The 27,839-nt window shown below is 58.2% G+C and overlaps 1 protein-coding gene across 1 annotated transcript in view; it reads left to right on the top strand.

Annotated features, from left to right (window-relative positions):
• The window catches only part of CARD10 (caspase recruitment domain family member 10), a 27,109-nt gene extending 1,901 nt beyond the window's left edge, over window positions 1–25,208 (top strand). The window contains exons 2-19 of the mRNA XM_023743776.1: window positions 3–311; window positions 4,618–4,845; window positions 5,708–5,863; window positions 6,461–6,586; window positions 7,669–7,860; window positions 9,262–9,396; window positions 9,851–9,966; window positions 11,469–11,497; window positions 11,951–12,074; window positions 18,482–18,647; window positions 19,070–19,181; window positions 19,638–19,878; window positions 20,063–20,132; window positions 21,059–21,161; window positions 23,086–23,244; window positions 23,339–23,454; window positions 23,854–23,966; window positions 24,163–25,208. Of these exons, the coding sequence (XP_023599544.1) occupies window positions 3–311; window positions 4,618–4,845; window positions 5,708–5,863; window positions 6,461–6,586; window positions 7,669–7,860; window positions 9,262–9,396; window positions 9,851–9,966; window positions 11,469–11,497; window positions 11,951–12,074; window positions 18,482–18,647; window positions 19,070–19,181; window positions 19,638–19,878; window positions 20,063–20,132; window positions 21,059–21,161; window positions 23,086–23,244; window positions 23,339–23,454; window positions 23,854–23,966; window positions 24,163–24,400 (2,733 nt within the window). The 3' untranslated portion in view covers window positions 24,401–25,208. The remainder of the gene's footprint in view (window positions 1–2; window positions 312–4,617; window positions 4,846–5,707; window positions 5,864–6,460; window positions 6,587–7,668; window positions 7,861–9,261; window positions 9,397–9,850; window positions 9,967–11,468; window positions 11,498–11,950; window positions 12,075–18,481; window positions 18,648–19,069; window positions 19,182–19,637; window positions 19,879–20,062; window positions 20,133–21,058; window positions 21,162–23,085; window positions 23,245–23,338; window positions 23,455–23,853; window positions 23,967–24,162) is intronic.
• The last annotated feature ends 2,631 nt before the right edge of the window (window positions 25,209–27,839 follow it).

Genomic DNA, 27,839 nt, shown 5'->3' with positions numbered 1-27,839 from the left:
AGGGCCTGACCCAGTTCCTGATGACCGAGGTCCGGCGGCTGCGGGAGGCTCGAAAGAGCCAGCTGCAGCGGGAGCAGCAGCTGCAGGCTCGAGGCCGGCTGCTGGAGGAGGAGCGGGCGGGACTGGAGCAGCGGCTGCGGGAGCAGCAGCAGGCTCAGGAGCGCTGCCAGCGGCTGCGGGAGGACTGGGAGGTGGGCAGCCTGGAGCTGCTGCGGCTCAAGGATGAAAACTACATGATCGCCATGCGTCTGGCACAGCTCAGCGAGGAGAAGAACTCTGCCGTCCTGCGCAGCCGGGACTTGCAGCTGGCGGTAGGCCCTGGGAGATGGACAGGGCACCGTGGGGCAGGGGCGACCTTTATAAAAAAGGATGGTAATGTGGTAGCCAGCTCGTGTCCCAGAGCCACCATCTGCCAGCTATTGGACTGTGGGCAAGTCCTTTCACTACCCTGTGCCTCAGTTTTCTCATCTGTAATATGGGGGTGTTGATGGCACTTATTTCATTGAGTTATGGCTGTGGTTCTCAACTGGGGCCAATTTTGCCCCCCAGAAACAATGGCCCTGTCAGGAAACAGTTTTGGTTGGTACAGCGAGGTGTGTTCTATTGGCGTCTAGTGGGTAGAGGCCAGTGTTGCTGATAAACATCCTACAGAGCACAGGCCAGCCCCCAAACCAAGAATTATTTAACCCAAAATGTTAGCAAGTGCTGAGGTGGAGAAAACTTGGGTTACAAGGGTGCATCAGTTTAAGATATGTACAGTGCCTGCACAGAGTTAGTGCTCAAACCCTTAGCCATTGTTGTTTCTATTATTATTATTATTATTATTATTATTATTATTATTAAGTGCTTCTGTGTGCCATGCCGGTTACATGCATCATATCACACGTTCCCACGGAGGTACCATGCACTGGCTTCTCTCATTTTGAAACCCAGACGCTGGGCTTAGATTGTAAAGGGACTTGCTCATCACAAAGCTGGGAATGGCACCTGGATTTGAACCAGGTCTGCCTGGCACCAGGGCTGGCCTTCCCCTGATGCTGTTCTGCCCGATCTTGTCCAGGTGAAGTCTCACCTGGCCCTCTCCAGCCATGAACGAGGCCCCGCCTCTTACAGGTGGAGAACCCGAGCCCCACTTCTTGCTTTCCTGTGGGGACTGTTTCAAGGACTTTATTTTTAATCCTCACCTCAGGGTATTTTTTCCATTGATTTTTTTCTTTTCTCAGAGAGAGTGGAAGGGAGGGAGGGGAGAGAGAGAAGGAAAGAGAGAGAGAAAAACAGAAACATCCATGTGAGAGAGACACATCGATTGGTTGCCTCTCACATGCTCCCCCACCGGGGCTGGGGATCCAACCTGCAACCCAGGCCTGCCACCGGGGCTGGGAATCTAACCTGAGACCCTTCAGTGAGTGAGCGGATGCTCTAACCATTGAGCAACACGGGCCAGGGCTGTTTAAAGGAAGTAACCGTGCCAGCGGCACACAGTAGGCTCTCTCCAGCAATACTGTGCGTGGTTGCCTGGGGGGATTCTGACCGTGGGGTTGGAAGACCCATGAGCCTCAGCGGAGGCGGCAGCATTGCAGGTGTGACAGGTGCCTGTTGGAGGCTGTCGTGTGGGTGCACTGGAGTGCGGGAGCCTGTGGCTGTGCATACCAGCATGTTGGGGTTTGGGGAAACGAGTCCTGATTGGGGGCGTTGAGGCCACAGGTTGAAGGGCTAGACTGCCAGGCCCAAAGGGGGGTGTGGGAGGCAGATGCTTGGAGTTGGGTGACCAGGAGGCTGTTCTCTGCCTGCTTGGTGTTTGGCACGAGGTAGGGCTGTCTGAGGCCCAAGACTGGCTGCAGATTGAGCGAAGGGTGGCCTGGGCAAGGCTTTCCTCTCTGTGCCTCAGTTTCCTCACCATGCTGGAGGCGGGAGGCCACAGAGAAGGACGACGTAGTGAAACAGCACCTCCTATGCCCAGGCACGATCCTCACTGCTTGCCATGCACCAACCCCTTGAATTTTCCAACAACTCTATTGGGACAAGGGTGGCGGCACTGTTACTGTCCCCATTTATGGATGGGGACACTGAGACACAGCAAGATTGGTCAGAGCACTTTCCCAGGGTCCCACGACTGAGAATTTCTGAGCTTGCTCTTGGCACTGCTAGGGTGGGGTGGAGGGGGCAGGTGGGGAGAGCTGGGTTCCCCATCTTCATCCGTGCCTGCTTTTCTGAAACGGGCATGAGACCTGCTATGAGTGTTCTTGAGAAGGGTTCTGCTGCTCAGAGGGGACAGTGTGAGGGCCACCGGCCCAGGGAGTTGGGAGTGGCTGAGGCTGGAATGGCCTGGAGCATCATTCGTGCACCAGAAGGTTGCTGGTTTGATTCTCGGACAGGGCACATACCTAGGTTGAGGGTTTGATGTTTTTCTCTCACATTGATGTTTCTCTCTCTCTCTCCCTTTCTCCCTCTCCCCCCCCCCTCAAAGTCAGGTGAGGATTAAAAAAAAAAAAAGAGGCATTGGAGGTGCTTCTGTATCTGCTGATTAGCTATAGGTGCGCATAGTGTGACCACCTAGGGCAGGGGTGGGCAAACTTTTTGACTCGAGGGCCACAATGGGTTCTTAAACTGGACCGGAGGGCCGGAACAAAAGCATGGATGGAGTGTTTGTGTGAACTAATATAAATTCAAAGTAAACATCATTACATAAAAGGGTACGGTCTTTTTTTTTTTTTTTTTTTTAGTTTTATTCATTTCAAACGGGCCGGATCCGGCCTGCGGGCCATAGTTTGCCCATGGCTGACCTAGGGGTAAGAGAATCTGACACTAGGCGGAGAATGGCTGCTTTTTCCCAGTTTAGGGGGTAGAGGGTAAGGGGTGAAATTCAACTAATGGATAAGTTTCTCTTTAAATATAGCTACTGTAAATTTTGCCTAAATTTTGGGGGCTTTTTTCGGCCGCAAAAATGAGCAAAGGCGTTGCAGATGGAAATGAGTAGAACAGCTGATGGTTCCTGTCTTGGCAGCCTGGGCCTCCTTTCCCCACGGACAGGTGTGTGTTGGCTGTGACTTAATACTGTGCTTTGTAAGGTGCAAATTTAATGAGCGGCGATTTCCAAGCAACATAAACTTAAGGAGCCAACACTGTAATTTTGTGCTAAGCGAGTTTGTACCCCAGGATTAAATGCACCCGCATTTCCTGGCGTTCAGCGGACTCCCAGGTGCTCTGCCCCCTGAGCTCATCGCGGGAGTGCGCTGGCCAAGGGTCAGGCGGGAGGCCGTGGTGTGTGGCTGCGGTTTGCTGGAGAGGGTGTGACCACGCTTGCCCTTGTAACCAGCTGTCTCTCTCCGACGGTTTACAAAGCGTGTTTTGTGAGGGAAAGGAATGTGAGAATCATGAATTTCTTCCTGAGCCTTTTGCGGAGGAGGAGAAACTCCTGACCCAGCCTCAGACCCGTGTGTGTGTGTGTGTGTGTGTGTGTGTTTGTGTGTTGGTGTGTGTGTGGCCATGCTCGGCTCTGGGAAGTGTGGGGCTGCCATTCATTTTCCGAGACAGGCCAGGGCATTCCGAGGGCACCAGACATTGGCACGCCAGAGTGTAGCAGCAGAGGTCATTGTGCCTTCTTTCGACAATGACTTCGTTTTGTGGCCTGCCACCTGCTGCTCCTCTTGTCACTATTCAGCAACCTCGGACCCCACATGAATTTGGAAAATACCTCTGGCTGAGTGCGGTTATAATCCAGCAAACCGATCGTGCATATCTGCTCTCAGCCAGCCGGCCACCTCACAGCCGCCCAGCCACCACCCCGGCCAGCTCCGGCTGCACCCGCCGTGTGGTGGCAGGTTGGGATTTTTTTTTAAAGCCGTGAAGACAGCCACTGTCACACCCCTGGCAGCTCTGCAGCCAGCCTCTGACCGCTTAAAGATCTCTGCCCACCTTCTGTCTTGTTTGCTTCTTGCAATGACTTTGGGAGGCAGCGCATGCACGGAACAGGGTCAGTGAACGGGCCCATTTTACCTATAAAGAAACTGAGGCCCAGAGGAGGTCAGTGACTTGCTCAGGATGACAAGAGGGCAAAAGTGGTACAACTGAAACCTGGACCCCAGGCTTGGAGTTCCTGCTGAGGATGAACTAACAGCACAATCTTCTAGAGGGGGGCCTGGGAACCCTCAAAACCATCCTCTTCCTCCTCTTCCTCCTTTTCCCTGGGAGATGAGGAAACCGAGGCACAAAGAGAGCCCATGACTTACCAAAGGCCACACTGAATTAGAGGCGGAGCTGGGCCCAGACCCTGGTCCCCCTGTTCTCGGTGTAGCCCTTCTCCTCCGTCAGCTGGTACTGGGCTCTCTGGCCTGTTCTCCATGTTGGAACTGTGGACTGATGAAGCACCGCGGCCAAAAGTCCTTGAAGCAGAGGCCCCTGGGAGGGCGGCTTGGCCCTGCCGCCCCCTCCCTTCCTCATCGTGTTTGCCCAGCCGGTCCTTCCTTCATAGACAAGTCCAGGAGGACTCCTGCTCACGCCCCTCTGGGGATCTGGGAGGCACCCAGGAATGAGGAGCAGGCCTTCTCCCCATGGGCCTCCCGGGGTCCTTCCCTGGGCTGCATCCCTCCCTGGGCTGACCCATGTGTTGCTACCCAGGTGGATCAGCTGAAGCTGAAGGTGAGCCGGCTGGAGGAAGAGTGTGCGCTGCTCCGCAGGACCAGGGGGCCACCCCCCGGGGCAGAGGAGAAGGAGAAGGAGAAGGAGAAGGAGAAGGAGAAGGAGAAGGAGAAGGAGCCGGACAGCGTGGACCTGGTCTCTGAGCTGCGTGCGGAGAATCAGCGGCTGACAGCGTCCCTGCAGGAGCTGCAGGAGGGGCGGCAGCAGGTTCGGAGGTGGCCACTGGGGGGAGGGGGGGTCAGAGAATGAGGAGCCTACACCTGGGGTGAGATCGGATGGACCCTGGCTGGCCTCTTGTCTTGGCTGAGCGTTCTGCTCTCTCTGGCCTTTAGTCTGTGGTCTGTGGGTGGCCCCATGAGGTAGGTCTCTGGATGCTTTGCCACTGTGCACCTGATTTTGTGTGTGAGCATTTTTAGGGGGAAAGGGCCTCAGCTTTTATTATTTGTAGAAGAGTCTGGAAAGTTGAGACCCCTGGGGTCTGGGTGGCCCAGGGCTTGCTGGGGGTCCTGGGGCAGGTCAGTGGCAGTATGGGCTGGCCACCCGGCCATTGCTCCACACAGGAAGTGGGGGGTGGGAGCCAGGGTTCTGGTGTACTTCCTAGGGTTGGGGGTGCCTGGCTGGGATGTGGGTTTGGGGGTGGATCTTGGGCCCATGGTCTACCTGCTGGGGACAGGCTCAGCCCCTACGAAGGCCCCCTTGTGAGAGGGGCAGGAATAGGTCTTAGAAATGGCCGCCTATCTGCTGCGCTGGGCGGCTGGTGGGGGCCCGAGCAGGAGAGAGCGTGCCTAGTTTTTGTTTCGGAACATGATCCTGGCTGAACTCGTTCAAGCATGCCTCACACCCTTAGCTCATCTGCACCCCAGATGTTCCCTGGAGGGTGGGCAGGGCTGGCGGGCCACGCCCACTCTACATTTGGGAAACCGGGGTCCAGAGAGGTCAAGGCCCTGGGCCCGGGTGGCAGAGCTAGTGGGGTGGGGCTGAGGGCTGAGGGCCGCGGGTCCCCCTTCCCCTGACACTCAAGGTGGGCCCTGGGCCAGAGGCTGAGGCAGCCCTGAACTCTGACCCCCAGGACGCAAGCCGGCCGGGGGCCCCGGGCTCAGAGCGCATCCTCTTGGACATCCTGGAGCATGACTGGCGGGAGGCGCAGGACAGCAGACAGGAGCTGTGCCAGAAGCTCCACACTGTGCAGGGGGAGCTGCAGTGGGCCGAGGAGCTTCGGGACAAGGTACGGTCCCCCATGTACCATCCCCACCCTGCCCTGCCCCTACCTTCTTTCTTACACAGCTGGGGAGGCTCCGGGGAGGAGAGGGCGGTGGGCATCACCAGTTCACTTGCTCCGACCTTCCCTGCAGGTGTGCCAGGCACTGGGCTGGGAACTGTGCATTCATTCATTCATTCTCAAGTATTTATTGCGATACATCAGGGAACAGAACAAATGTCTCTGTCCCCGTGGAGGGTAAATTCTAGCAGGGGAGACACACCGTCTGTCATACACGCAACCTGAGTCAGCCACTTCCCGTGGGGGAGGGTGATGAGGGATGTGGAGAAGCAGAGCAGGGCCGGGGAGCAGGCTGCAGTTCAGATGGGAGGCCCAGGTTGGTTGGGAGGGAGTCATCGTGACTGGTCGTCCCATTTTACAGATGAGGCAGCCGAGGCCCAGGGAGGTGAAGTCAGGCCCAGCTGGGGAGACTGGATGGGCGCGTGTTTTGGGGGCTCAGGCCTCTCTCTCTGGACCTGTTGGGCACCTGCTGGTTGGCTTTCCTGGGTCACCAACCTTGTGGTCTGACCCTGGCATGTTCCACCCTGTGCCGCCCGCCCGCAGTACCTGCAGGAGATGGAGGACCTGCGGCTGAAGCACCGCACGCTGCAGAAGGACTGCGACCTGTACAAGCACCGCATGGCCACCGTCCTGGCCCAGCTGGAGGAGATTGAGAAGGAGCGGGACCAGGTGAGCCCCACCTGCTGTGCCTGAGGTCCTGGCCCGGCGGATGGGCAGACGAGGAGGAGCGGACGGGACTAGAATTGTGGAAAAGCGACTTCCACGGGGCACTGACTGGTTAGGAGGGGCATGTAGGCCAGGGGGACACAGACGGGGGGCCTTGCGCACTCCAGGTGTGCCAGCCTTGCCCCTGAGCACACCGGCTCACCTGAGCTCCTGGGACAGTTAGGGAGTTGATCCTGGCGCTCTTTACTTCTGAATTTCTATTCTCTCCAAGTCAAAAACAAGACCTACGCAGGGGAGGTGCTTGCAAATATTTGCTGATGAAGACATTCTCTCAAGTTCTGGCTCCCAAGCCCTGGGCACCACGGCCCTCTCCGTCTGAGGCCACAGGGTGGGCAGCTCCTCTGGCCCCCAGGCCTCCTGTGCGAGGCTCCCACGCTCTGGGGAGGGCAGGAGGTCCTGTCCTCCGACCAAGTTTGAATCCCACTAGAGGAGTTGAAGTCAGCACATTAGAATGGGGCTCAGAATCCCCTGGCGGGCTCGGTGAAGAGGCGGGTTCAGGCTTCGTCCCGGACCCTCTGGTGCTGTGGTTTGGGTGGGCTCAGGGATCTGCCCTTCGCCCGGTTGCTCCTGGCCGCTGGGCCTGTCTCCAGCTCCCTCTGGGGCAGTGGGTCGGTGGCAGGTCCAGGCACGGGCCCAGCTCTCAGGGACCCTGGGCTTCATCGTGGGGAAAAGTGCTTTGGATGCAATGGGATGGGTTGGAGTCCAGGCTCCTCCACTAGGCGGGGATGCTGTGAGTTAAGCTGGCCACACACAGTAGGTCTCACAGTTTTAAGTTGTTCTTGGGAAATGGTCAGAGCCTGGACTCTGCCTGGGTTTGAATCCCAGCCCTGCCCCTGCTGCCTTGGTTTCCTTATTTACAAGATGAGAATAATGAGACTGCCTCACTTGGAGGGTGAGTGTGCTGATTAAATGAGCTGATATTAAGCCCAGGGTCAGGCACAGGAAGTGCTGTTCCTGCTGCCACCCCCGTCTGTGTGGTCGGAGGCCAAGCCAGCCGAGTCAGTGTGGCGCCTTCGCCCTCCCAGGCCATCCAGAGCCGCGACCACATCCAGCTGCAGTACTCGCAGAGCCTCATCGAGAAGGACCAGTACCGCAAGCAGGTGCGGAGCCTGGAGGCCGAGCGGGACGAGCTGCTGACCACGCTCACCAGCCTGGAGGGCACCAAGGCCCTGCTGGAGGCGCAGCTGCAGCGGGCCCAGGGCGGGCCCTGCCTCAAGGTGATGGGCAGGGGGAGTACCGGGTCCTGGTTGGCATGCTGGGGCCCTGGCAGGAGCTTTTGGCCAGGGGTGGGAACTCGTGGGACCTGGTGGGAGACCTCAGTTGAGGGTGGGAACATGGGGGAACTGGCAGGAGCCCTCAGCTGGGAGTGGGACTTGCAGGATGGATGGGAGCCTTCAGCGGTGGTGGGATCACGTGGGACCCACTGGGAACGCTCAGCTGGGCCTGAGAAGATGCAGGTTCTGGGAGGGAACGTGTGGGTCCTGGCTGGAGCCCTCACCTGGGTCAAGAACATGCTGGCTTGGAGGGAGCTCTTGGCCAGGAGGGAGGATATGCCGGTCTGGTGGGGGACCCCAGCTAGGGTGGGTGTGGGTTGGTAGATAGGGAACTGGACAGAGGCATGAGGCATGTGGGTCTCTGACTAGTTTGAAGCCTGTCTTTGCAATTACCTGAGGGCCTGCGAGCATCTTGGAATGCAAAACATGGGCCCTAAAAGCCCCTCAGAGACCAGCTAGTCCGGTGCCCTCATTGCACACGGCCCAGAGAGGGGCAGGGGCTTGCCCAAGGTCACACAGCCCGCCAGTGCTGGAGCTGTGCCTGCAGACCCCTTGAGAACTAGATACTAGTTCTTGTCAGGAACTCTGCCTTTTCTTATCTTGATTTTCCTCGGAGATAATCAACAGGCCCGGTGTTTAATACCCGGAGGAACAGAACAAAGGAAGTGTGAGTCTGTGACCTCTCACTTTTTAAAACCCTCAGGGGTGTTTTGCTCTTGGTAAAGACAAAGCCCTTCCTATGCCCTAGAGGCCCTTCAGGGGGGCCCTCCCCTCCCTCTAGCCTGGTCCTCTGGCCTCCTGGAAGGTGTCACAGTCCTGACTCAGGGCCTTTGCACATAGTACTGTTCTGTCTGCCTAGAGCAGTGGTTCTCAACCTTCCTAATGCCGCGACCCTTTAATACAGTTCCTCATGTTGTGGTGACCCCCAACCATAAAATTATTTTCGTTGCTACTTCATAACTGTAATTTTGCTACTGTTATGAATCGTAATATAAATATCTGATATGCAGGATGTATTTTCAGGGGTCGCGACCCACAGGTTGAGAACCGCTGGGCCATCCTCCCCGACTTTATCTATTTAGCGTCTGCTTATCCTTGAGTTCTCCGTTTGAAGCATACTTGCTCTGGAAAGCACGCGGATGCTGCCAGGCTGGGTGGGCCTCTGAGTGCCTCCCTGCGCTCCGCTCCGGGCAGTGTAGGGCTATTTCCTTCATCTGTCTGCTTGTTTACAGCTTGTGTCCTCTGGGCTGAGCGTTCTGCTCGTGAGGGCAGTTGTTCACTATGTGACTGGGGCTGGCCCTGGCCCAGCACTGCTGACCTCATCCCTCCCCCTTCCTCTCCCAGGCCTGCACCTCCTCCCATTCCCTGTGCTCCAACCTCAGCAGTACCTGGAGCCTGAGCGAGTTCCCCTCCCCGCTTGGAGGCCCAGATGCAGCCGGGGAGGCCACTGTCCTGGGGGGATCCGAGCCCCACATCTCGGTAAGACACCTGCCCACCTGAGTGTGGGGGGACACTGATAGTGTTCACATAATTACTGACATGGGGAGTGCCCTCCAGTTTGCTGACAAAGCCCGTACCAGGCCCCAGAGGCCCTTAGGGGGGGCCCCTCCCTCCCTTTAGCCTGGTTCCCTGGGTCTCAGCCTTTGAATTCCTGGAAGGTGTCAGAGCCCTGTCTCAGGGCCTTTGCACATACTGTGGAATGTATTTCACATAGGAGGAAATTGAGACCCATAAAGGTAAGCACCTTATTAAGCTTATCCAGAGCCAGCTGGGCCTGGTACCAGGAGACCTGGGAGCCACTCACACTGTAATCTTGTGGAGCTCACTCCTCCGCTCTGGGCCCCAGCTCTCATCTGTGGAATGGGCACACCTAGGTGCATTGAGTTGGGGGGAGGTGCAGTGGGGTGACCCAGGCCCTGTCGTGACGTTGCAGGAGGAGGCTACAGACAATGAGAAAGAGATCAACCGGCTGTCCATCCTGCCCTTCCCTCCCAGCGCAGGCTCCATCCTCCGCCGGCAGCGCGAGGAGGACCCTGCACCTGCTAAGAGGTAAACAGGCCCTAGCCAGTTTGGCTCGGTGGATAGAGAGTTGGCCTGCAGACTGAAGGGTCCTGGGTTCGGTTCCAGTCGAGGGCACGTACCTTGGTTGCTGGCTGGATCCCCGGCCTGGGAGGCAACCGATCGATGTGAAAAAAAAAAAAACACCCCAAAAGGTAAACAGGCTGGAAAGAGAGCGGCGGAGGCCCAGCCACCTCCCAGAATCCCTCATGCCAGCGTCAACACTAGGCGGTCACCTCCTCAACTGCCTTTAAATAGCTAGAGCGCTAGGAACCCAGGCCCTGAGAGCATAGGCGTGACTGAGGTCAGAGGTTAAGACAAGGCCAAAGGGCAGAATGGGCTCAGCCCCAGCCCAACACTCTGGCAGCTGAGTCACTAGAAACTGAACCGCAAAATTGCTCAACCCAGGGGAGGCCTGATGATTTAGGCCAGGACGGGGGAACGCCTGGCCCATGGGCTGTCTCAGGCCCGTGAAGCCATCTGGTCTGGCCCCGCCAAGCCATGAGGGGTGAGCTAATTAAATGCCTGACCAAACAGAGCAGCCAACTTTAAAGTGGATAATGTTGTATGGCCCTTGAATGATGTTATAAATATCCACATGGCCCTCGGCAGAGAAAAGGTTCCCCACCCCTGGTCTAGAACGCGGGCTTGGCAGAGAAATATTTTCCAGGGTGTCGGGGGCCCTCCAGGCAAAGAAAAGCTGGCCTCAGGGTGTGGTCGGCAGCAGCCCAATGGGGGCCCGGAAAAGGGCGGGCATTGCCCACCTGGCGGGCGGGAACGGAAGGAGGGGGGGCGGACTCTGGCACCCTTCCTGGCGTAGGTCCCAGTCTCGGGCTTGATCCCCGATGGGTGAATCTGCCAGGAGTGGGTGTGTGACGAGATGGTCATGATCTAGTGTAGCGGTTCTCAACCTGAGGGTCGCGACCCCTTTGGGGGGGAACGACCCTTTCACAGGGGTCGCCTAAGACCATCCTGCATATCAGATATTTACATTAGATTCATAACAGTAGCAACATTACAGTTATGAAGTAGCAACGAAAATAATTTTATGGTTGGGTCACAACATGAGGAACTGTATTTAAAGGGCCAGAAGGTTGAGAACCACTGATCTAGTGCGAGCATGTCCGAGTTTGACTTGCTTGATCTAGTGTGAGAGGCAGCCCAGGAGCCGCCAACGACAATGTAGAAAGTGCGGATGAGATGGGGCTGAGAGGTCAGGGGAGGCTTCCTGGAGGGGGTGGCATTAAAGAACAGGCGGGGCATTCTAGGTGGAAGGCCATGGGGCTGCGGCCAGGGTGTTACCTTCTTGCCCTGTGAGTTGAGGGGAGCTGGGTGGCATGCGTGCCGTGTGCCTGGGACTCCCACCTGCTCTAGCCTGCCTGTGCTTGGAGGCTGCAGGACCGCTTGGTGGCATAGGGGCAGGAGGAGGGAGCGGGGCAGATGCCCACGGACTCTCAGCTCCTGCCCCTCCCGCCCGTCCTCTCTCCGCCCAGGTCCTTCAGCAGCATGTCCGACATCACAGGTAAGGGCCCTCGGACACTCCATGGGGAGGGCTCACGGGGGGTGGGGTGGGGGGTGGGGGGGAGGAGAACTTTTCAGTTTGCCTGAGGCCTGTGCTGCCTGCTCTGCCCTTGGCCTGTGACTCCCTCCCCCAGGCCCAGCTGTGCCCTGGACAGGCAGGAAGGCTCTGCTCAGGAGGCGTCTGGGGGAGTGGGTTTACCCTGAGCTCAGCCCTGGTCCTGGCTGTGCTGTGCGGGGGGGGCGGGGGGCCCTCAGTTCTGGTCCACCCTTCACCCTCTTCTAGGAAACTGCAGGGCCACTCTGGCAGGCGCCGGCCCAGCCCTGAGCCCAGTGGGTCCCGTGTGTTCTCGGGGCCTCCAACCTGCCTGGGCCCCAGGCCTCTGGGCCGTGGGTGGTCTCGGGCCCTCCCCCGTGTTTCAGTCCAGCGCCCTTGAACCTCACTCCTTCTCCCCAGGGAGTGTAACGCTTAAACCCTGGTCCCCCGGCCTCTCCTCATCCTCATCCTCCGACAGCGTGTGGCCGCTGGGAAAGCCGGACGGTCTCCTGGCCAGAGGCTGCGGCCTGGATCTCCTCGGCAGGTACGGACGCCGCCTGGGTGGGGGGGTGGGGGCCTGCGTCTCAGGGCCTGGAGCGGGGCGAGCGGGGCGAGGTGGGAGGGAGCTGAGCTAAGCCTTTGGTTTATGCAACTGTCAGTTGGATTCCAACCCCGTCGCCACCGTTTATCACTGTGTGACCTCAGTTTCCTCAACGGGAACAGTGAGCTCTCTCTTCTGCCTGTGGGTGGTGTGAGGCGTAGGACTCATGTCAGCCAAGCACCTAGCTTTGCCAGGCACGTAGTAGATGCTGAGTTAATGGTAGTTGTACTTGTACGGGCACCGACCCTCTGCCTGTCCTCCAGCTCTGAGCTCCCGCCCAACAGCTTCGAGCTGTGGGTGGGGTGGGGCCCCTCAGGAGCCAAGAAGCACATCGGCTCAGAGCCTGCTGGAGGCAGTGAGCTCTGTGTGTTGGTCGCGAAGGGCCTCCCCGGCCAGGCTTTGGAGCGGACCTCAGGAGGGGAGAGAGGGAGGCCGGGCTGACAATGTGGCCTTTGAACTGGGCCACGGAGAGAGGGCAGGTAGGGAGGGCAGCTGGATGGCTGGAAGAGGCAGAGAACAGAGGCTGTTTGGGATGGGCTTGGAGTTTGGCGTTGACTGGTGCACGTGGGGGTGAGGGTGGGGGAGGAGGAAGGCCAAGCCACAGCAGGCTGAGTCAGGCTGGAAAAGTGTGGACTTTGGCTGGTGCACTCTGGGAAACCTGCGAGGGATTAGCTATTCCTAACGGCAGGCCCGCTGCTGGCTGCCTCCGGGCATTCTCTCTGTCCCTGGAGGCAGGCGCTATTATGATTATCCCGGTTTCCTCGGGAAGAAACTGGGGCTCAGAGAGGTTAAGCGCCTTGCCCGGGGTGACACAGCTGGGAAGTGCCCTGGCCCAAGTCCACGGTGACCTGATCAGACGTGGGTTTTGGAAAGGGCGTAGGAAGCACTGAGGTCAGAGCTGGAAAGTGGGGGTGCTGGATACAGAGCACAGGTCACCAGGAAGCCAGGGCAGAGCAGGACCAGGGGCCGCCCGCCCCCTGGACGCAGCTTGGCCAGGCCTGAGTCCAGAGCCCTGCCCCCACCCTCCGCCCCGGCAGTGGGCCCAGCGTGACATTGTTTCTCCCTGTGCAGGACGTGCTTCTGAGGGAAGGGGTGGAGGCACCTCCCTTCCTGCCTGACTTGGCCCTTCCTCCCTCCAGCTCAGGCCTGCAAAGGGGTCTTGGCTCTCGTCCAGGGGGCGCCGGGATGTGGCAGAGGGAGCAGGAGCCGTGTGATCAGGGGGCCGCCTCTGATGCCCGTGCTGTTCCCGAGAAGGAGGGAGAGGGGGGAGAACACAGGTCAGGATGGAGGCAGAGGTGGGGGACGGAGAGAGAAAGAGGTTGAGGAACAGGCAGAGAGGGAGGTGAGGTGCGGGGCATGTGTCCTGGGGCCGTGCGACAGTACAGTGCGGGAGACCGATGGTCAGTCAGCTGAAATCTTGCTCTACTGTGGAATCTTGGGCATGTGACTTAGTTTCCCAGTGCCTCAGTTTCCTGCTCTGTAAAATGGGGTCACAATTGTGCCTGTCCCCTTAGGTCGTTGTGGGGGTTCCTGTATTCCTATTAGAGTGGCTCAGAGTGAGTGGTAGTGCCAGCTCTGAGCTAATGTTATTGTTGCCCTTGTTGCTTAATTCCCAGAGTGGCCTGCAGGCTGGCATTTCTAGCCCCCTTATTCAGATAAGGAACACGAGGCTCGGAGTCAGGAATTTGTCCCAAGGCCTCTGAGTGGTGGAGTGGGGGTTCCTGGGTGCCTTCCTTCTGTCTAAGTCACATTTTTTGGGTTAATCCTCACCTGAGAGTATTTTTTCTATTGATTTTTAGAGAGAATGGAAGGGAGGGAGAGAGGGAGAGAGAGAGAAGAGCTAGAGAGACTTGGATGCCTCCTGCACGGGCCCTGACCAGGGCTGGGGATTGAACTGCAACCACAATACATGCTCTTGACTGGGAATCAAATCTCCATCCTTCGGTGCCGGGCTGATGCTGTAACCACTGGAACACACTGGCCAGGGCCGTCTAAATCAGCGGTCGCCAACCTTTCGGACCTCACGGACCACCAGGGGTCCGAGGACCACCGGTTGGTGACGCTGGTCTGAGTCACTTTAATCTCCCACTTGTGTTCAGTGCTCACTCCATGCTGGGTATTCTCAGCCCTGTCTCCCCTGCCCTGCTGGCTCCTGGGGCCTTGGGGCAGGGCAGAGGAGTGGGGCAGTGCGGGTGCTGGGACAGGCTGACGGATAGATGGACGGTGGACAGGTGGGGAGACAGCGAGGCGCTGAGTATGGAGGGTCGTGTGGGGAGAGGACCAGGTGCTGTGGCCCTGGCCAGGACCCGCCCCTGCCCCCACTTATTCACATAGCCCAGTGGTGGCAAACCGCGGCTCGAGAGCCACATGTGGCTCTTTGGCCCCTTGAGTGTGGCTCTTCCACAAAATACCACGTGGATGACCACGGGCGCGCACGTACAGTGCGATTGAAACTTCGTGGCCCATGCCCAAAAGTCGGTTTTCGGCCTGGGCGAGTCTATTTTGAAGAAGTGGCGTTAGAAGAAGTGGGGGTACGTTTGCTGAGGTCGACTCCTCAGATTGAGGACGTTTTTAGCAAAGGCCAGCTTAGGAGCACCCTAATTAAGTTAATAACAATGTACCTACCTATATAGTTGAAGTTTAAAAAATTTGGCTCTCAAAAGAACTTTCAGTCGTTGTACTGTTGATATTTGGCTCTGTTGACTAATGAGTTTGCCGACCACTGACATAGCCTCAGGACCCATGGCCCCTTCGGTTTGCCCAGGGGCTTGAATAGGTCATTGCCCGACTGTACCACCCACCTGCTGTGCAACCCTCGTCTAGTTATAACTTCCCCATGCCTCAGTTTCCCCTTCTCAACATGAGGGGAGTAACAGATGTCTCCGTAGGGTTGCTGGCAGGGTTTAGTGAGGTCATCGGTGTGGCTTCCTCAGGTCTCTGCTTCATGGGTCCCTGACCTGAACAAAGCCGCCATGTAAGCTGCCTAGAGATCTTCCCACAGTGCCCTGGGTTGGGGCTGGGGACACTCATCCAGGCCACTGGGCCACCACAGCCCGAGCTGGCAGAGTGAAGGACTGTCCGCCCCCGCCTGCCTTCCCGTGACCTGACCTCCTGATCTGATCCTGGGGGAGGGAGTGGGAGCCCTCACCTGGCGGACAGGTTACCCCATCCATCCTCTCACTGCCCACAGGCAGGGTTGGGGGGCAGTCGGATTGTGTTGCTGGAGACCCAGGAGTCCCAGGAGGTTGGAGCAGGCAGCCCTGCCCATACCATGTTCCTCTGTCCCCTGCTGCTCGCTTGGGTGCTGAGGCCCGGGACTGAGAGGGACCTGGTCTGGACCCTGCCCTCAGCAAGCCCAGGTGCCCAGTGCTGGTAGCCCGGGGCTGTGGGGGCTCAGAGAAGTTACTTGGACCCTCAGGGAGGTGGGCAGGGAGGTCCTGAAGGAGGGGCTGCCTGATGTGTGTCTTCAGGACGCACAGGACTTGGCAATAAGGCACCGAAGCAGGCAACAGACTGATGTGTTTCAGAGGGAAGGGGGAGCGGGAAGACATTAACCAATGAACTTATGTGCCTATGTGCATAGCTCACGGACAGACAGTAGTGCTGGGAAGGCCTGGGGAGGGAGGGGAGGTGGAGGGGGTTAGTGGGGGGAAAAGAGAGGACATCTGTAAACCTCAACTCTAATGGAAAAATAATAAAATGTTATTTTTAAAAAAAAGCCTGAAACCCGGTTGGAGGGTGGCGTGGCCCCCACGCTGGGATTGCAGGGAAGGGAGGGGCGTGCTGAGGCAGGTGGAGGCCTGTGCAGGCTGCTCACTGGGTCCTTGGGGAAGCCGTGGTGGTGAATGGGCTGTGGGTGTGAAGCAGGCAGAGAAGCCTTGCGCACAGAGGGGTGGCTTGTCCTGAATCACACCTGATAACAGTGACTGTCTAATGTTCACCGGCACGTAATTCTTACCAGGCACTGTTCTAAGAGCGCCATGTTTTATTTTTTTAAATATTTTTATTGATTTCAGAGAGGAAGGAAGAGGGAGAGAGAGATAGAAACATCCATGATGAGAGAGAATCATGGATCGGCTGCCTCCTGCAAGTCCCCCACTGGGGATCGAGCCCACAACCCGGGCCTGTGCCCTTGACCGGAATTGAACCTGGGACCCGTCAGTTTGCAGGCCGACGCTCTATCCACTGAGCCAAACCGGCTAGGGCATAAGAGCGCCATGTTTTAACTGGCTGAATTGTACAATGAAACAGGTAGACGCAGAGGGGGCTGCTGAGGACCGGAAGTGGAATAGCCAGGCCTTCTGGCCCCAGAGTCCTGGGGGCGCCCACCAGGCCACATTGCCAAAACTCTTCTGTCCGTACCCCAGCGAGAGAACCCGTGTGCACGTGCCTGAAACACGGGGTCACTGTAGTTGGATTCACTGGAAGGGAGACAGGCTTCTATGTGCTAGTCCCGTGGTCGGCAAACCGCAGCTCGGGAGCCACATGCGGCTCTTTGGCCCCTTCAGTGTGGCTCTTCCATAAAATACCACCTGCGGGCGTGCATGTACAGTGCGATTGAAACTTCGTGGCCCATGCGCAGAAGTTGGTATTTTGTGGAAGAGCCACACTGAAGGGGCCAAAGAGCTGCATGTGGCTCGCGAGCCGTGGTTTGCCGACCACTGTGCTAGTCCATTCCATTAAGAAACAGAATCTTCTTCCCCTGGGACAGACCTGCAGGTGGGAGGCCCCGGAGCCCTCTGGTTCCCCTACCTGCACCGTCTTTACATTCGTCTGACCCTCATGGGCAAAGTGGGAGACAGGTGCGGCCACCGTCCTTGGTCTGTGGATTCGAGGACTGAGAATTAGGCAGCCAGCTCGCTCGGCCCAGTCTAGGGCGCAGTTTATGCTGGGCTTTGGAACTGGACTGGGTTGCTCCAGCCGGAAGGCCACTGGGCAGCATAGCCGGGCCCAGCGTCCGGCCTGCCAGGTCTGCCCAGGCCTCTCCACACCGCCTCGACGCAGCCAGGACAGTCCCAGCACCCATGTCGAGCCCCAGCCCCCCAGGCCTGGTTCTGTTTTGACTGAGAGGACAGGAGCTGCGATGGGCTCTCAGGGCCAGAGTTCCCCCCTCTGCTTGGGTGCTGATTGGGTTGAGGTCCTTGTAGCCTTGCTCCCCCAGGCTGGCAGCAGGGGGCAGTGAGACTGTGGACTGCAGCTGGAGGGTGGGTGGGGAGGCGGGTGGACGCCTGGGCTCTACCTGAGCCACCTCTTCAGCTGGGCACACCCACTGGCCTTGGCCTCTCCCCTCCCCAGTACCAGGGCCAGGGGGTCATGGAGGCTTCTAGTCAGTGGTCTCTGAGGCTGGCCAGGAGGCCTCATCCGTTCTCATCCGGGGACAGGCAGAGAGCCCTGCCGTGATGGAGGTCTTAGTGACTCTTTGTCTTAACCATCCGTGGCTCCCGCTGCCGTGAGAGGAAGGACAGAGGCTTGCTCTCCGAAGGCTGGCCGCAGCGTGCCTTTCTTGGGAGCTGTTTCCATGATGTTGTTGCGAACAATGAAAATACATCCTGCCTATCAGATATTTCCATTACGATTCATAACAGTAGCAAAATTTACAGTTGTGACGTAGCAACGAAAATAATTTTATGGTTGGGGGTCCCCACAATATGAGGAACCGTATTAAAGGGTCACGGCATTAGGAAGGTTGAGAACCACTAAGTTAGGAGCTTCGCATGGTGTCGGCTGCTATTGTTGCTGTTATTAAATTCTTCCACAATCCTACGTCCTGTCCCCCACACCTCTGCTCATGGCCGCCCTCCAGCCTGGACACCATCTCTGCCTGTTGCTTCTATTCTTGACCACGGGGTAGCCACTGGGAAGCCACTCCCTTGTGCTCCCACTGCCCTGGGACCATCTCTGATCTGCGTTGTGTTCCGATGGTGACCTTTCTTCCTAGACTGTGAGCATCACAAGCTTTTATTCGTCATCTCCTAGGTGCCAGGCACTGGGTTTGGTGCTGGCACCCAGAGCTGAGGGTGTTTTTTTGATGGAGGAAACAGCAGGCCACGTGCAAGGTGCGGACGGTTGTGCTTCTGCACCTCACCGTTTGCTGGGGTCTGGGAGGGAGAGTTTGCTTTCGACCTGAGCGCTGAAGGATGAGCAGAATTTGCCAGGCAGAGAAGAGGGGGAAGTGCATTCAAGGCATTAGCACAGCAGGTGCAGTGGACCGGGGTGGGTGGGTGTGGGTGTTGGGGGGTGGGGGGTGGGCGTCATGGCATACTTGGGGAATTGCTGTGGTTTTCCAAGGATGTTGAACTGAAGCACAATGTTGACTGAACTCTCATTCCCATCCCCTTCCCTCTTCTCAGGTCTCTGGCCATACAAGTGTCTGGCCGGAGCCCCCCGGGGGGACCCGAACCCCAGGACAGAGGTCCAGATGGCCTGCCTTTCCTTGGGGACAGCTGGTCCGGGACCGTGGTGCGGAGGGTGCTCTCTGGGCCTGGGTCTGCGTCTGCCAGGGTGGAACCAAGAGAGGTGAGCCCCCCACCCACCTGTGGGCTGGGGGAGGAGTTAGTGCTTTCACCAGGGCTGGATGCCTTCTGATTGGTGGATCTAGGTCACTGGGCGGAGTTTCTAGGGATTGGCTAGAGAGGAGGCAGGCTCACTGGTTAGCGGCTGGTTGCCCATCTCACCCAGCATTAAGTGAAATCTGATTGGACAGGGACTGGGAGGTGGGGCAGAATGACAGCCCACCTGCTTTTAAAGGTGGGAAAGACCTGGCTGAACCTGCTGGGTGGAGAGACCTGTTGAAGGTAGCAGAGCCCGGCTGCCCTCCGAGGTGGAGGCGTCTGAATTGTGGAACATGGCTGGTCCCACACTCAGTCTTCCTCCAGAGCCAGGGCTGTCCTGCCTTTGGAAGCTGACTTTTCTCCCTCCCTGCCTGCGTTTTCTCCTAGCCAGGGGCAGAGGCTGCTGGCCTGGAGGGGGCAGGCCTGGAAGGCGAGGCCCAGCGGAGGACCTTGACCTGGAACCAGGTGTCCACACTCCCCTTCCTGATGGATTCTAAGGGTGAGTCTGGCCCGGGGGCAGGGGGAGTGGTGGCTGGGAACTCACCAGGCCTACAGGGTCGGAGCTAAGGGCCCAAGAGAGGGCTCATCCAGCCCCTGGGGATGGCGCAACTGAGGCCCGAGCGGGAGACCGTCCACCTCCTGACTCTTGGCGGAGCCCTGCCTTCCCCTGTCGCTGCCTCGTGCTGGCTGTCTGTCCTTGTGCCCTTCCTCTGTCCTCAGCAAGCAGAGGTGAAAGGAGCACTGGACAGGAGCCCAGACACCTGGGTTCGAGTCCTAGTTCTGTCCCGAGTGGGCTTGGTGGCCTTGGGCAAGTCCTGCTCTCTCTGGGCCTCGGACTCTCACTTTAGGAGGAGGAAAGGGGTCCTGGTAGCGTGGGCTTTGAGAGGTCACATCCGATGCCTGACCTCATCCTCCTCTTGTCCTCCCTGCTGCCCCCTGCTCTGTCCGTGCCCAGCTTGTCAGTTTTCTAGGAGGGCCTTTAGAAGCCTGGGGGAAGGTGCTTGGGCGCCGGAGCCTTCTATATCCGAGGCAACTCGTCTGTGGAGGGGGGCGGTCCCCTGGCTCTGGGGTGATAGCGAGGAGATCCTGCGGCGGGTGGACCCGGTGTACAAGCGGCGGCAGGAGTGGTTCTGTGCACGGGTCGACCCCCTCACGCTGCGGGACCTGGACCGGGGCACAGTGCCCAATTATCAGAGGTGACCCAGAGCCAGGAGCCTGGGGACGGGGTCCCATTGGGAGCTGGGACCGGGGCGGGGGCCTCTTTCTCCCTTTGCAGCCCCTCACTATCCTCTGGAACAGGATGGGGGGCTAGAGGAGAGGCTGTGAGGGGTTCCCTGTCGCCATACTAACATATGACAAGACTCCCTCCTGTCCCCCCAGAGCCCAGCAGCTCCTGGAAGCTCAGGAGAAATGCCTGCCCTCCAGTCGGCCTCGAGGGCCCCGCAGTAATGTAAGCAGGGCTGCACCAGCTGGGTGAGGGGCTGGGGGGAAGGGCCGGTCCAAAAGGGAGAGGCGGGGCTACATTCTCCGGCAGCCCTGGGGGAGGAGAGGAGGGAGGCTCCCACCTCGCTCCCTCATCTGTACTTGGTTGACGTCTGTGTGCCAGCAAGTGGAACAGCAGGACTCACGCCAGGGTAGTTGAGAGATTAAATGAGATAGAGTGTGCCTCGTGCTCAGGAGTGTGCCTGGCGAGCGGTAAGCACTTGACAAACAACAGTCATATCCCCTGTTCCAGCCCCTGGAGAAGGACTGGGCCGTGTGATCCTCCCCTGTGCACCTGGGCAGAATGAGTTGCCATAGTAACGCGAGAGGCTATGGCACTAGAGAGGGGGTTGAGAGCGCAGCTCTGGAGCCAGACTGGCTGGATTTGAATCCCAGCTCTGCCACTTAATCAGCCATGCAACCTTGGACAACCTTGGAGGCTCTGTGTCCTCGGCTGTAAAATGAGGGGTTACACTGCCTGCTTGGCCCCTTGGCATAGAAGGCTTTAGTGGTTCATGCACATCCGTGGCCTAGTTCGTATTTGTCACATTGTAGGCTTTTGATACCTGTCAGCTGTTGGTATGATAAATGCTGTTGTTGTTGGTTTCATTAATCTTCCTCCCCAAGGCCATATTGCTAGTTCATTGTGAGAGACCCCAAAGTGTCTCTCTTGTGACATTAGGTTCCGCTGGTCTCTGGGCCTCAGTTTGTCCATCTGTAAAATGGGGGTGGGTACACCTCACTTCTTAGGTCCTTGCCTCCCTGGGCAGGGAAAGGAGAAGGCCTGGTGGCATGGGCCCCCCTCTGCCTGGGGTTTCATGTACTCTCCCCTCTCCCCAAGGGTGGAATAAGGCAGAGTTCACAGGGGCCCCTCTTTCCCTCTGCCCTCCCCAGCTGAAGAAGCGAGCTCTGGACCAGCTGCGGCTGGTGAAGCCCAAGCATGCCGGGAGTCCTGCAGGGGACTCCCCGGAGCAGCTGCTGCTGGAGCCCTGCTCAGGTGAGTGCACAGGTGTGAAGGCGCAGCCTGGGCTGCCTCTGGGTGTCCTTTGGCCTGGAAGGGCCTGTTGTGAGGGTGCCAGTGGGGCGGGGCCCACGCCAGGGGCCTGAGAGACAAGGCTCCCTTGGTGGGAGATGGGCCTCCAGGGTTGAGAGAGCCGGCTGGTGCAGGAGGCGCATGTGTCCTAGTGTGTTCGTGGTCTGTATGAGTGCGGGGCACGCGTGAGCTCGGGCCTGTTCTCGTCTGGCAGAGCAGGTGTAGCTGTGCCATGAGGACCCCAGAATAGGTTCCTGGAGGCAATAGGGTGAGGCTTTGGGCCAGATCAGGGGGAAGGGGCTGGGAGAGCCCACACGAGAGAATAGCAATTCTGAGGGGCAAGGAGACGAGGATGGTGAGGGAAGACGTGCAGGAAGGGAGATTGTTTAAACCGAGTCCTTCAAGGATGAAGAGGAGTTTGTTCCAGGCAGAAGGCACAGCTTGTCCTGGCCCGTGTGGCTCAGTTGGTTGAGCATCATCCCGTGCACCAAAGGGTCATCGGTTTGATTCCTGGTCAGGGCACATGCCCAGGTTTCGGGTTTGGTCCTAGTTGGGGTGTGTATGGGAGCAGTTGATCGGTGTTGCTCTCTTTCCCCCTTTCTCTAAGAAACCAACAAAAAACATTTAAGAAAAAGATGCCCTGGCCGTCTTAGCTCAGTGGATAGAGTGTCAGCCTGTGGACTGAAGGGTCCCAGGTTTGATTCCGGCCGAGGGCACATGCCTGGGTTGTGGGCTCGATCCCCAGTGCCGGGGGGGGGGGGGGCGGGTGCAGGAGGCAGCCGATCAATGATTCTCTCTCATCATTGATGTTTCTATCTCTCTTTCCTTCTCCCTTCCTCTCTAGAATCAATAAAGAAATATATTTTAAAAAAAAAGAAGGCACAGCTTGTGCAAAGGCCCGGTGGCATGGCTGTGCATGGTGTGTTTGGAGGACATTGGTATCAAGTGTCAGAACTGTCATTCTTGGTCCACAGGACACAGTGGACCCCCACCCCTTTGAAGCTTACTGCCTGTTGGGGATGGGGAGAGGCAGTTACCTGCCGGCCACATCATCTCATTCATGGACATGATTGCAGAGGGTGACAGTTGTAATGGAGGAGAACTGGATGCCCGGGTGGGGCTTCGGCCTCCGCAGGGCACGGGTAGGCCCTGTGATAGGAGGCAGCTGAAGGGCGGTCTGTGTGTGTAGTAGGAGGGGAGTCTGTGATGGGGTGCAAGGCTTGCTGCTCCCAGGCTCTGGCAGGGCTGGGTCACCCACAAGGAGGATGTGGTCTTTTTCCTAAGAGTCATGGGACGTTGACACATTGAAAAAATGAGAGTTATAAGATCTGACTTTAGTTTTCAAACCTCTCTCTGGCCTGGCCAGTGTTTGAGCAACAGTGATTGAGCATCGACCTATGAACCAGGAGATCATAGTTGGATTCCCAGTCAGGGTTGTGGGCTAGATCCTCAGTAGGGGGTATGCAGCCGATCCATGATTCTCTTTCATCATTGATGTTTCTCTCTCTCTCCTCTCTTCCTCTTTTGAAATTAATAAAAATATATTTAAAAAAAAAATAAAACCTCTCTCTGGCTGCTGAGAGGACAATGGCCCCTAGGGGGCGAGAGGGAGGCAGAGATTAGGGAGGAGTCTACTGCAGAAGTCCCAGGGAGGACTGGGCAGTGCGTGTGTGTGTGTGTGTGTGTGTGTGTGTGTGTGTGTAGGGGGGAGGGAGGGGGAGGGGGCAGAAGGTGGGGGGTATCTGCAGGACTTAAGAAGGGGAAAAAAAGATGGGGGGCATGAGAGGAGGTGATGGGGTTTTGAATGTTGAGGGGGCTGGCACCCTGGAAAAGAGGAGCTGGGGCCCTGCCTGCACCCTCATCTCTTCTGCACCCGCCCCTGCCACAGATCCGGAGTGGAGCCTCAAACCCTACAGCCTGGTGCGGCCGCTGCTGGTGCCCTCCCTGCGGCCCGTGGTGCTCTTGCCCGAGTGCCTGGCGCCTCGGCTCATCCGCAACCTGCTAGACCTGCCCAACTCCCGGCTGGACTTCCAAGTGTGCCCAGCGGGTGAGCCTTTGTGCCCGGAGAGGGGAGGGCAGGGTGGCACTCAGGGGCAGCCAGGCCCACCGGCCGTTGGTTCTGGCTTCTTCCTGCTCTCCAGAAAGCCTGTCCGGGGAGGAGCAGTGCGCACCCTCAGCTCCCGGAGCCCCCAAGGCCCGGCCTGCCACCCCTGGGCTGGGCAGCAGGATTCGTGCCATCCAGGAGTCTGTTGGGAAGGTAGGTGCTGGGGTGGGGGCTGCTCTGGGCAGTCCCTTCCATTCTGTGGGCCTTTCCTCACCTGTGAATGGCTGGTACATCTCACCTATCTGTCTCCGTGTCCGCAAACCCTCCACTGCCCTGGCAGCGGGCTGGGACACCGGGGGGTGGGGGGGGGGGAGATGGAGGGATTAGCTTGATCCTATAGATGTGCAGGCTGAGGTCCAGAGAGGCAAAGTGACTTATTTCCCCAGGTCTCCTGCCTGCCCTCCTCGTTGTTCCCTCACTGCCAAGGTCCCTGTGGATGGGGAAGCAGGACCCTGTAGGGGCAGTGCTGTGGAGCCCAGTGCTGGGTGTGTGTGGGGGAGGGACGTTAGTGCCTCTGGGCCGGAGTAAAATGTAACCTTGACCCCCGAGAAGAAGCACTGCCTGTTGGAGCTGGGCACGCGGGGCGTGCGGGAGCTGGTCCAGAATGAGATCTACCCCATCGTCATCCACGTGGAGGTGACCGAGAAGAATGTGCGGGAAGTCAGGTGAGGCCGGACCCGAACCTCCTTTCTGGGGGTGTCTGTCTCTGCCTGGCTCTCTCTCCCTCTGTGTCTTCTCCCTCCTCCTTTGCCATCTATTTGTCTTCATCTGTTTGTCCTTTCTCTCTAACTCTCCGTGTCTTTGTCTCTCTCTGTCGTCTCTGTGCCCCTCTCTGCCACTGCCCACTCTCTTCTCTCGCAGGGGCCTGCTGGGCCGGCCGGGCTGGCGGGACTCGGAGCTGCTTCGGCAGTGCCGCAGCTCGGAGCAGGCGCTCTGGGCGCTGCCCTGCTCCTGGGTGAAGGTGCCCGCCCACGCGTGGGCCCACTCGGAGGAGCTGGCCAAGGTCGTACGCGGCCGCATCCTGCAGGAGCAGGCCCGCCTCGTGTGGGTGGAGCGAGGCAGCAGCAGGGGCTGCAGCAGCAGCAGCAGCGAGGCCTGAGGGCCCCTTTGGGGGCCGGCGACTTCCTCGTGCACTCAGACGCCCCCAAGAGACCCTGCTGTCTGTGGGGAGCTGAGCCTGTGACATCCTCCCTGTCCTGAGCCTTCTCAGCCCTCGGGCTCCGCTCCGAGCTGTCACCGAGGGATCCTGCCGGAGCCGGAGCCAGAGCCGGAGCCGGAGCTGGAGCCGGAGCCGGAGCCGGAGCCCTCCGACAGCTTCCACCCTCCGGCCCGTACCTGCCGCTCGGGGCCTGCCTGTGAGCCCTCCGGTCTCTGCGTCCCCGCTCGTGGGTCTGTGTCCCTCCGTCACTGCCCACCCGAGCGTCTGGGTTCTCACTACTGTGTACTGTTGTGTACACCCAAGTTCTCATGGGCAGGCTCCTGTCAGCCTGCCCCCGGCCACTCGAGGTCTCCAGGCTCTCAGCCTGTTCTGCCCGCCCTTTGGGACTCCCCCCCGTCAGTCACATTTCTGTGTATAGCTCCACACGTGGGCATTGTAGCTGCCCCGGTTCACTGTCCCCTGTGCCCGCGTCTCGTGTCTTCAGGTCACACACGTGTCCGTGGTTCTCTCTCCTGTGTAAATGTCATGTCCCCCACCCCCGTGACACTCGGCCACTTAACACGTGTGTTCCCGGTGAGCACACCCAGGACCATGTTCTCACAGCACCTCCTCCCTGCCCTGCCGCCTCCCAGAGGGACAGGTGGGGAGGGGCCCGGCTGCTCCGGCACCAGAATGTACGGCTCGTTTGAATGGGCCCTTTTCACTCAGAAGCTGCACGTTATGGAACATTAAACAGTTTGTCATAGAAGTTGGTGGCCTTTTGCTTGTTTGCATCCCTAGTGGGGGTGGGGGTGGGGGGACGCTTGTCCCCACCTGCAGCTCAGCTTGATACCACCTTTCAGGTTCCCTTTTGCCCTTGGGGAGGGTCAGATTTCACTCCTGACTCATCCCCAGAGCCGCCCGCCATCTGTGCTGGCATCACCTTACCCGCCCCCGAATGACCGGAGAAGGGCCCCACAGATGGGCCACCCCCACGGTGAGCCCTGCTTGTGTCTGATCATCAAAGGAGTGTCCCCTCGGGTGGGGACACTGAAGCCAGCGGAGCGTGGTCTTGGGTTTAAGGGCCCGGCTGCGGAGTCCAGGAGACCAAGAGCAAGTCTTCAGTGTGCAGTCGGGTCCCTGAGACCTCCTCCAGGGAGCGGTCAGTCACCTCCGCTGGGAGAAACCCCGGCAGGCCTGCTGGAGGAGGTGCCACTTGAGTTTGAGGTGACTCCTTTCTTCAAGAAGCATTTACTGGACTTGTATGCCTATGTGCTGTCCTAGGTCCTCCTATGACTGTGTTCTCGGTAACAGTAATGAACTTGGGCCGGCCCCTGGGAGATTTTGGGGGCGTGGGTTACTAGGTGGAGAAAACCTCAAGAACAAAGGCTCAGAGGCAGGAAATGGGTTGAGTTTGGCCACTGGGAAGTGGTAGGAAATGAGGCTGGGACGTTCAGGGGTGGGGGCTGCCTAACTCTTAGTGTCCTTTGAGGTCTGGCTCAGACACCGTCTCCATGAAGCCTGCTTGATTCTCTCAGCCTTGGGGCTTCTCCTTGGCCATGCCCTGCCCTGCCTGTGGCAGGAAGGCGGGCCTCTGTGGGTGGCTGTGGGCTCCTTGGGGGAGGAAACTGGGTCGTTCTCATTCGGGTGAATGAACCTCCCCTTGCTGTGTGCCTCGTCCATGGTCTAAGGACCCAGGAGTCTGGGTGAAGAGGTGGGAACCTGGGAGCTCAGCTGCCTTTGCCTGGTCCCATGTTAGGGGACCTTCCATGGGGTGAAGGAGTCCACGAATCCTCTACTTTTTACCAAGTCTTATGTTGTCCTCGTTTTAAAGTTCAGAGAGGTGAAGTCACCTGCCCGGAGTCAGGACTTGAACCCTGGTCTGTGTGGCAGGAAGCCTGGTGATGCTGTTCTGAGAAGAGCTGTGAAAGGGCCTGGCCTGGGACTAGCCCTTAGTAGGGTGATTCAAAGGGCTTGGTTCCAGCCCTGCTGGCGTGGCTCAGTGGTTGAGTGTCAACCTGTGAACCAGGAGGTCACGGTTCAATTCCTGGTCCCAGCTCGCTCTCCCCTCCTGGTTGGTCCCTGATGCCTGCCAGACTTCTGCTTTTGCGGGTGGGTCCCTGCCTCACTCCCTTCCTTCCTTCAGGTCTTTACTTAAATGGTAAATGTCACCTTCACCCTGAGGCCTTCCAAGACCACTGTATTTAAGTTGCGATCCTGCCCGGGCTGATGTGGCTCCATTGGTTGAGTGTCCTCCCTATGCACCGGGAGGTCAGGTTGCTATTCAATTTCCAGTCAGGGCACATGCCCAGGTTGTGGGTTCAGTGCCCAGTCGGGGTGCTTGCAGGAGGCAGCCAATCAATGTTTCTCACATCAATGTTTCTCTCTCTCCCTCTCCCTTCCTTTCTAAAATTCAATGAAAACATATTAAAAAAATAAATAATAAGTAAATCCCAGTCCCTTCTCTCCAGCTGCTTCCAGGCCCCTTTCTACTATGTTCTCTGCACAGCAGGTTCATCTCCCCGCGCCTTTACATTTTACTTACCTATTGCCCGTCTTCCTCCTGAGACCACCAGGACAGAGATTTCTTCTTTTCTATTCGCCGAACCTACAGTGTCTAGGACAGTGCCTGGCACATAGCAGCTCAATAAATATTTATTAATTACATGTAAGGAAGTACCCGGTGGGTGTGAACTGAGCTGGCTGAGCTGGGCCTGCTATGGCCCAGCCCTACATTAGGACTGGAGAGAGTGTAAAGGAAAACCAATCTTTTTTTTTTTTAAGTATTTTTATTAATTTCAGAGAGGAAGGGAGAGGGAGAGAGAGAAACAGCAATGGTAAGAGAGAATCATTGATTGGCTGCCTCCTGCACGCCCCCTACTGGGGGTCGAGCCTGCAACCTGGGCATATGGCCTGACCAAGAGTCAAACCATGACCTCCTGGTCCATAGGTCGACGCTCATCCACCGAGCCACACCGCCCGGGCCATTTTAGATCCTCTGTGCCTTATGTGTTCAGCTCTAAACTGGGAGTAGCCATCCTAGTGCTGTTGTGAAGACCAAAGGGACTGAGCCAACCACTGTGGGAGCCTCGGAAGTTGGGAGGGCATCAGAGAAGGCTTCCTGGAGGAGGGAGCCCTTGGGCTGAGCCTTAAAATCCAAACAGAATTCAGCCTGGTGGAGGGAACATGGGTGAGGATGCGGGGATGGGGGAGAGCATCCAGGAGGGGGAACCTTGAGCAAAAGCCGGGAGGCCGGAGAGCAGGGCACCACAACACAATGGGTGTTGAATGAGCGCAGCGGGCAGTCTCTGGGGAGTGGGCAGCCGGAGGGCCCCTCCCTTCCACCCTGGCACGGAGGGTTTGTTGTTGCCCCCACCCCCACTGCAGCAGCTGGCAGGAA

The sequence above is a fragment of the Myotis lucifugus genome, unplaced genomic scaffold (assembly GCF_000147115.1).
Source record: "Myotis lucifugus unplaced genomic scaffold, Myoluc2.0 scaffold_413, whole genome shotgun sequence".
In the NCBI taxonomy this organism is placed as follows: Eukaryota; Metazoa; Chordata; class Mammalia; order Chiroptera; family Vespertilionidae; genus Myotis; species Myotis lucifugus.
Note: the sequence above shows the minus strand (reverse complement) of the source record. Positions and strands in the feature narration are given on the sequence as shown.